Raw genomic sequence first — 9,327 nt, 5'->3', positions numbered from 1 at the left:
ATCTCAATTTAAAAACTAGGTAAAGACAGTATATATATTTGAAAAGGTTCCTTTTACTTTCGAGTACAGGTTTAAAAGTACTAAATTTTAAAAAATCGCTAACCAAATCTACCTGCTTATTTAAATATATACATCAAGTTGTATGTGTGTATGTGTAGGAGAATAACACCATCATCAATCACTTAGATTGAAGAATAGAAAACCATCTGTCCTGTTAGCAGTCAATAACATGTTTATTAATCAAATATTCACTTAGCATGTACTCGGTATTATGCCAAGTGCTGGCATCTCCATTGTTCTTGTTATTAATTCTCTGGTAACCCAACCCAGGAGCAAAGACACCCAGGAAAGAAGCTAGCAAGGTCAATGTAAGTTACTGACAGGTTTCTATGTGATACATAAAAATGTTCAAAGATTACTCTTCTTGTTCTGGCCAGGGTAGGCAACTGAGAAGGATAAGAAATGCTATCAGAGCTATCCTTATTTTATCCTTAATATCATCATACTTCTTCCTTCATCTCTGCATTTTGGACAAGCCTTCTCGATGACGCCTTCACTTACGTGGCAACCCCCTCGCCCTCTTTAATAACATATAGACGTACATGCATACACTAGCACATGGTACACCCTACCTCTTTCCCAGAGTCCGCCCATCTCCCTCTTCCGTCTTGAAACACTTGTTTTCTCAACTTTCTCCTTTTCCCTCAAGCACAGAGTTGAAGTGAGCTGGTGTGGAGGGTTGGAGTTGTATGTAAATTCACAGATTTTAAGATCCAAATTTATATATTTTTTATTTAAAATTTTGTCTATGCTCCTACGCACCATAGCGGAAGCGGAAGTAGTAAAGAATAGAGGTAACACTTTGAATATTTTGTTTTCTCTTGGAATATAGCTAATACTCTGGTAGTTCTGCCCCTCTAGCATGTACCATGTCACTTCAATATCTATCTTTAAATTCAGTGGGCACATTATGTACAGCTTGATTGAACTGAACTAAATATAGGTTGAGCAGGACTATTCTCATTGCTGCCATGAAATAGCTACATGATCACAGGTACTTCTGAGGCATTCTCCCCATTTCCCAAACTTAAATCAGAATGAGAGATGTTAGGGAGAATATACTTTAGAGAGGAAACTCTTTGAAAATAAAAAAACTACCATCAAAAATAACTGGATTGATGAATGAATACGAATGGATTTTTGTTTAATAAGCAAAATGCCCAACTGAAAGGGACTATGAATGACACCAAACATTATTTATCTCCTTATGCAATTGGGTATTGACCATACATTAATTTATCCTAAGTTTGATTGAACAAATACATTTTTATCACATTTATATTATTGAGTTGACCATATTTCTTGTCTTTCTATTGCTACTAACAAGAAATTTCCTTATTTAACTCTCTGTTTAAATCTAGATCCTTCAATTTTTGTCAGGATTCTAATTACAAATTTAAAAGCTTTCCTACTTACCCTCTTCTCTTGAAAACTGTTAAAGGTACACTTAGAACTATAATAAGAAATTTAGTTTCTAATATTAGCACACATTATCATACTAAAGTTAATCCAACCCTATTTTAACTTCGGTTCCTCTTATGCTTCTTTTCAACTAAGGATTTATTTAGATAGAACCATTAGAAATATAGTCCAAAGTAAATATTAAAATAAGTAGGTACACAGCAAATTTTTGTACGTGCTAATTATAACTAATAAGTGAAGCTTTTAATAAATATTCATATTAATTTACAATCTCAGCACATATGAAACATTATTAGTTAAAAGTGATCACAAATGAAGCTAGAGCTTTCCTATGAAAAGATGTAAATAAATTCCCTTTATGGAGAGTATCCGGGACTTCTAATAGAACAAGCAGGTTTATTATAACAAGTTCTTTTCACCTGGAATAAAGAACCCACTCTTTCAGGGAAAAAAATATCCATTTACTTGTAACATATAAAAATGTAATAAGAAAATGTAAAAGTGAATAATAAATCTTAGAATCTGAAAACTTATTTTTGTACTTAAACACTTGCCATCTTTCAACTATGATTTAATGATACACTACCTGTGAAAAAGTTGGTAGTTTTTATGTCTATGGAGTTTAGTATTACTTTGAACTCAGTGGAACTTTGCTATGGCTAATTATATCATTAAAATACATTTGAAAATATAACATGAATTTGGAAATTCAGTCTAGTGACTAGCTGTTTAGTGTTTTTAGTGGCTTCCTTTCTATAAAAGTTTATTTATGTAACTCCTTAACCTTTGAGAAATTGTGAACACTTAGGTCAATCACTGGCATCCAACCAGGGTGGGCCCTGGGAAAATTGTATTACGAAAGCAAGGCTTATCTTGAGATCCTTTCCAACTACCCCTTTTCTCATATTTCTCTTCCAGCTTCCATGGATTTGTCAGCCAGATGTTCCCAGGGGCCCTGGTACTGTTCAGCTTCTCTTTGCCTTACTCCAACTGCCTTACTCTGACTGTATTTTCGTCCCATATTCTTCAGAAAATCTCATTGGTAGATTCAGTTCTTCATTCTTTTTTTCTATGATACACTATCTGCTGTGCATATTCATTCCAATGTAGCATGTGGATGGGATTTTGAAAACAATATGCTCATAGTAAATCCCTAGGTTAATGTGATACCCCTTCCTGGAAATACTTACGCTTTATCAGTATTAATTTTTTTTTTTAATGTAACTTCAGCTCTTTACAATTATCAAGAAGTTATGGGACTCTGAAGTCTGAGGTGCATAAAAGCAAATATAAAAGCTTTTAAAACTTTTAAGCTTAAAAGTTTTAAAATTTAAAAGTTTTAAAAGTTTAAAAGCCAAAATACGATTTAAATAACATATTTCCAAGACATGCTCCAATCAACATATTATGTTTGATTATTTTTCTTCTATGTATTTATTTCCTTAATGTGTTACATGGTTTTTGAACATCTCCATAGTTTCCCTGTTTGGACCTATAGACATTGTCTCCCAAACCATATATTTTGTAGCTCTGTAGGACCATTTTACTTATGTGTTCTGATTGATGATTCCTGAAATGCTACATAATGAAAATTTAACATCTCCTCTGTGTTCCAATTTCTTGTTATTATAAATGGGAAACTTATTCTCACAAGACTCAAAGCTTGAATTCTTGACTGTGTGTTTCCCTTGGGTCTTCCCATTTACCTGATTTTTTAAAATGTTTCTCATCATTTTTCCATAACCACTTCCAGATGTCTATTTTATTCATCAGACCATCATCCTCCTGTCCCTCTAAACACCAGCCAACTTTATCTTATGTGGAGAAAACATATATAGTGACTTAACTCTTCAGATGCCACAACAAAAGTTGAATTCACCCAATAAAAGGGATGGGTTACTAAATGAGCAATAAATTTAGTATTTATTTATTTCCAAGAAATAGCCATATTAAAGTGGACTTATGTTGGAATTACTGTGTGCCAGGCACTAAAATAACCTCTTTAAAATTATAATCTTATTTGATCCCAACAATCATATGAAGCAGGTATTATAATCCTCATTTTATGGACTAAGAAATGAGGCACATACAGCTTAAGTAAACCCTAGGGTCTCATACAGCTGAAAAGTAAAGGAGCCAGGATTCTAACACAGGTGATATCTCCTAATCACCATATGATGTCTCCATATTGAGTATCTACCATGTGTAATTCTGTGCTACCTGCTAATGATTCACTATCCCACTTACCCACAGCAAATTTGACATATTTTAAAAGTATTATTTCACAAATCAAGCATACTTACAAGGAATATCCCTGTATCCAATCTCCAAAGCATGAAAATAATTCATAAATTCCCTAATTGGAATTTTAAAAGCTTCAAAGAGGCCCATGTCTTCAAAAAGTCTGTAAGATACCTGTTAAAAAAAAAAAAAAAAGACAAAGCCTTATGAAACATGAAACATCTCTATCTGTGTGTCAGACATAAAGACAACAATGGTAAATATTGGTAACTGAAAACACTAAATGCCTTTTCAAAATCTGAAGGATGTCCTTTTAAATTGGTTAAAATGATAATTATCAAAAGGCAGGCTGTATATTGAAACTGAGGACTTACTTCCATTGTACATGTCTCTTTAAAAATCTTTTGAAATTAGACTTTTTCCTCTTAGTCACAGCCAAAAGGTGATGTATTGGAATGTTCACATTAAATCATTTCACTGTCCTAAAGTTGTACTATGGCAAAAATATACGCATATTTTCCATAACCAAAATTTCATAATTTTTGTTCTTGTAAACTCAAAAGAAAAAATCTCAAAAAGTTCTACTGAGCAAGTCATCTGAAGCTGCATTTGTTCAAAGTTTAATGTCTGGGAAATTGGGAAAGTAAACAGTGACTAATGAGGATCATATATCAATATATTACTCTGTTTTTGGAACATGATTGGAACAAAAGATACATTATTGAATTTTGCATGAATCTAATTGTTAATTATCCTTAATCTTTTTATTGTCTACTGGTATCCAGGACTCTTAGAAAACATTGTGTGGCAATTTTGGTCAAGTTGTTTTCTCCCATTCCCAGCTCACAGAACTTCAAGGGAGTGGTTGGTACCCGTAATGAAATTCTGTACACTGTCATTTGTGCTGTAAAACCGACTGTTATCATAACCACTTTTCTACTAGGTCCGAATCCTCATTTGGAGAACTTGAACATATAATAAGTCAAGGTGTTTTATGAAGATATGAGAAGCAATTGAAGGAATGTAAAAACCCTGGGCTTCTGATATGGATAAATCTACTTTGGAATCCTGGGTTGAATATTTACTAGATGACTTTAGAAGAGTAGCATATCCTCTTTTAAGCCTTAGTTTCTTCTTCTATAAAATACATATTTAAAAAAAACCCTGCACTAAATTTACTGTGAAGATTAAGTTTTTGAGAGTCTGTGAGATATACATCAAATATAAAATGAGATGAGATGTGTGTCTCTATACCAGGGAACATACTCCCTAGTAAAAAAAAAACTAAAATAAAATAAAGAGAGAAAATGCTTCTAGGTTCATTGCCACATCCTGTGGCCCTATTACAGGCTTATTTGCAGGAAAGATCACTCCCTCAAAGTTGCAGTTTGCCATGGGTTTCAGAAAGAAGATACACAGTCTTCCAGGTAAGGTATGAGGCTAAGGTGAATTGGACAGAGCAACTATCCTTAAATCTGTCGTTAAGATCAGCTAGTGTGAGACGTTGCTTAGCACTGAGAAGAAAGAAAGGGAAGAAGACCAGGACTCTCAACTCCCAGTAAAGTGCAAGGGCTGCCATTATATTCCTCAACATGGTGATGGACAGAATAGAGTCTAGCAGAGGCAAAATTGAATACTTTACAGACTTTGTAAGAATTTTTTGTCTCATATTCCATCAATAATGTTAGTGTACCCCCAGACTAGACAGCCATATGTGCTTGTAGAATCAAACACTAGAAGAAAGGCCTGCTATCTTTTCCCTTAAATCTTCACAGATTAGGATCCTCACCCCAAACGAAGTTCCACATTGAGACATGTGTTGAGTGGTCCAAAGACAGCTCATCTCTGATGCACTGCGTAGAAATCAGCATTTCAGTGATTTCTCTTCTATTGTTTTGCAGAGAAGTGTTAGTGGCCCCAATAAATCTGGGTTGGGTCCTGAATTCTTACCTAAGTCTGATATTCACAAGTTTGATGGTCCTTACTATCTCTGCTGTGATACTTACTCAAATTGATAAGAACACATCTAAAACATGTGAAGATAAGCTGATACACATTATCGCACCATCCTCTTTATTAATTAAGGGTGTGTATTTCAATGGGTATTCCGTAGTACAGCAAATCTATCATTTTGTTTTGTGGTTTGAAACATTTTCAAATTCTTAATTTCTACTTGTTTTCTTTCTTCTTCAGCAAAACGAATAATTATTTATGTGAAAAGCCATGAAAGTAGTCTAGCCTAAAGAAAACAATACTCAGAGGCTGGTTATGCAGCAACAGTATTATTCTATAACTCTATGTGATGTGTTTCTCAGAGCACTAAGAGGAAACACATTTTGGCACAATGTATTACCTTTGATAAGGTCTAAGTGCTGTAATATTCAAAAGTTTTTAAAAAGTCATTGAAAATAATTACAGACAATAAGTTAGTATCTCTAAACAGGCAGTTTTCTTCTTTTAGGGGCTTCAGTCAGATTTTCTTTTGCTTAATTCTATGAATTCTAGATCATTTGTCCCTTGTCTATGTATCTCTATCCCCGCCTACTTTGTCTTTAAAAATAAATCATATTTTAATTGTAGAATATGACATCCGACTCACTTGAAGTTCCAGTTTCTTCTGTTAACCCACCACCAAGGAATCTACAGTGTTCTAAAACTTCTTTTCTCCACACAACACCTATCCACAAGTGTCAAGAATTTACAGAGCTTTAAGCAACCAAGGAACTGTTTTTCCTATATTTAAATTAGTGTGAATGAATGCATTTCTTACCTGACTAAGAATACGGCCACATTTTCTTCCTATATTTTCCACTAAATCGAAAATTGGAAAATTCCAAGTATTTAGCTGCTCCATAATTGAGTCCAGGTTATCCATGACAAGAGGTTCGGGAGCAAGAATTGGTTTGTCCTGTAATGTTTAACGTTAAAATACTTAAACAGCATGCAGTTTTTCTACAGGGCAATTTGTGCTTTGCGAAATTCAGTAACAATTGTGGCTATCGGAAATAAATGACTTAAAACTCCAAGGTGAATAAGTGATTTTGCTTAAAAAAGTCAAGATGAATGAGACATTGACCCCAAAGTAAGAAGGAAAGGAACTAATGCTGTTTCAGATATAAATTTTGCACTATTAGGTGCTTGCCTATCACTGGTCCATATACACTCCAGCAAAAACATGGATGTTTCTTCTATAAGTTAGTATAACTACTTTGGGTCTACTGTAAGGTTCTTAAATAAAGTTTTAAAGACTTCAGAATATTCTGTAATTGCATGTAAATTTACGTCTCTTCATAGTTATGTAAATTTTTCAGAGATGAGGGTTCCCTCCTTAAATTAAGCTCTCAAAAGAAATCCATGAGTAGGAGGACTTGATCATTCCTACCATTATTATTAAGTTTATATTAATGCTTTAAAATGGACATAGGATTAATGTTGCCACATTTTTTAGGGATTTTAATTTATTTCATGTGATCGACTGTTTCTTGAGAAACATGCACTATGTAAAAGTAAAGGTTTTTTATAATTGGTCCCAAATGAGGATGTTATTAAAAGCACATTTGCCAAAAAAAAAAAAAAAAAAAAAAGATAGATAATGAGGATAAGGAAACATATAAATTATTTTACCTGATGATCTATCTGACTTAGAAATACAAACAGTAAATACAGTAAAAGAAAAATGGTAATAGCAGCCATTGATGATCACTTGAGAGTCAACAGTTTTCTACCACTTGCCACCTCCCCACAATGAAGTTGACTCAAATGTATGCTTCCATTCTCCTTAAATGGATCTTTTCAAATACACAAAGTAAGTAATCATTAAAGGATATTTTAATAGGTGGCTAGTGCCAATATATGCCTGACAATATTACAAGAAAAACAAATATTGGTTTATGTTCTAAGTCAAGGAGGTACTAGAGAAAACCAGCAGATGCCCTAAGTCAATGAATATCTTCTTCCTTCCCTTCCTTCATCTTTCTTTTCTTTGTTTATAAAATATTGTTTTAAGGAATGAAATAATACATTTTCCTGTATATACTTTTTGATGGGGTTAAGAAATATCTGTAATCATTGTGTAACTGTAAATGCTTATGCTTTTAATCACCAGATAATAGAACCACTAAGAGACCAATAATGCTTGGAAAGAGAAAAAATATATTGATAAGTATGGGAAGGGCTGTAATACATGTGCAATCCGGATGAAATACACCTGTAATCTCATGTTTCAGAGATTAATTTCTTTCTTTCTTTTTTTTTTTTTTTTGAGATAGAGTGTCACTCTGTTGCCCCGGCTGGAGTACAGCGGCATGATTTCAGCTCACTGCAACCTCCGCCTCCTGGGTTCAAGTCATTCTCCTGCCTCAGCCTCCCAAGCAGCTGGGATTACAGGTGCCTGCCACCATGCCTGGGAAATTTATTTATTTATTTACTTATTTTTTTTTTTATTTTTTGAGACAGAGTCTCCTTCTATTGCTTAGGCTGGAGTGCAATGGCACAATCTTGGTTCACTGCAACCTCCACCTCCCAGGTTCAAGCGATTCTACTGCCTCAGCCTCCTGAGTAGCTAGGATTACAGGCATGTACCACCACACCCAGCTAATTTCGGCATTTTTAGTAGAGACAGGATTTCACCATGTTGGTCAGGCTGGTCTTGAACTCCTGACCTCGTGATATGCCCACCTTGGCCTCCCAAAGTGCTGGGATTACAGGCATGAGCCACTGCGCCCGGCCATGCCTGGGTAATTTTTTTGTATTTTTATTACAGATGGGGATTCACCATGTTGGTCAGGCTGGTCTCAAACTCCTGACCCCACGATCTGCCTGCCTTGTTCTCCCAAAGTGTTGGGATTACAGGTGTTAGCCACCATGCCTGGTCTCAGAGATTCATTTCTAAGCCAATATCTGTAACAGAAGGTGATCTCTCAAGTAAATGAGTGAGTTAAGTGATGATATGGGACTACCAGAAACATCATGGTCTCAGGAGCATAGGTGCTGCAAGCCGATGCTTTCCTCAGAGGCTCTCTCAGGCACTCTGTTTCATCTTCATTCTGTACAATGTCACTGCTGTCACTGTTGTTATTGGTTTCATAATCAGAGGTAACTTGAGCAGTGTCATCTACAATTAAAAGAGAACAACTTATTACGAGATTTACAATAGGGAAAGGGGGCTCATTTAAGCAAATTTTGCTAAGATGCATATGGTAAATATACTATTTAGGGAAATAGGGCTTTCATGAGCTTATACTCCAAGAATATAGGATCATAGGGAGGAGAACATCACACATCTGTTAACAAAGTAAAACAGATGGAAATTATAATCTGTAATCTGCATGACATTCAATAATCCCTCAATAATATTTTTTAGATCAACAGTTCATACCTTTAACAAATCCTAGGATTTTATGTTTCTTTTTTCTCTATTTCTCTCCCTATACATTAAACCACTGAGTGACTATAACACTCTAGAATGGGCACGTGAGGTGGGAGAAATTGAATTGACATACCCAGGAGTAAAGCACTCTGTAGAGCACAGGGTGATGGCATATGCTTGGGAGCATGGGAAATCCTATGTATCCAATCCCATTTCTTAGAATCCTGTGGCTTCAT

The 9,327-nt window shown here is 34.8% G+C and overlaps 1 protein-coding gene across 2 annotated transcripts in view; it reads right to left on the bottom strand.

Moving 5' to 3' along the window:
- PDE3A (phosphodiesterase 3A) overlaps positions 1 to 9,327 on the bottom strand; it is a 312,000-nt gene that overhangs the window by 32,405 nt on the left and 270,268 nt on the right. For both annotated transcript variants that reach the window (XM_015151241.3, XM_077953145.1), the window contains 3 exons: positions 8,682 to 8,836; positions 6,494 to 6,631; positions 3,786 to 3,897 (listed from right to left, as the gene is read on the bottom strand). In XM_015151241.3, coding sequence (XP_015006727.2) covers positions 3,786 to 3,897; positions 6,494 to 6,631; positions 8,682 to 8,836 — 405 coding nt within the window. The remainder of the gene's footprint in view (positions 1 to 3,785; positions 3,898 to 6,493; positions 6,632 to 8,681; positions 8,837 to 9,327) is intronic.

Source organism: Macaca mulatta, chromosome 11, assembly GCF_049350105.2.
Source record: "Macaca mulatta isolate MMU2019108-1 chromosome 11, T2T-MMU8v2.0, whole genome shotgun sequence".
NCBI classification, from domain to species: Eukaryota; Metazoa; Chordata; class Mammalia; order Primates; family Cercopithecidae; genus Macaca; species Macaca mulatta.
Note: the sequence above shows the minus strand (reverse complement) of the source record. Positions and strands in the feature narration are given on the sequence as shown.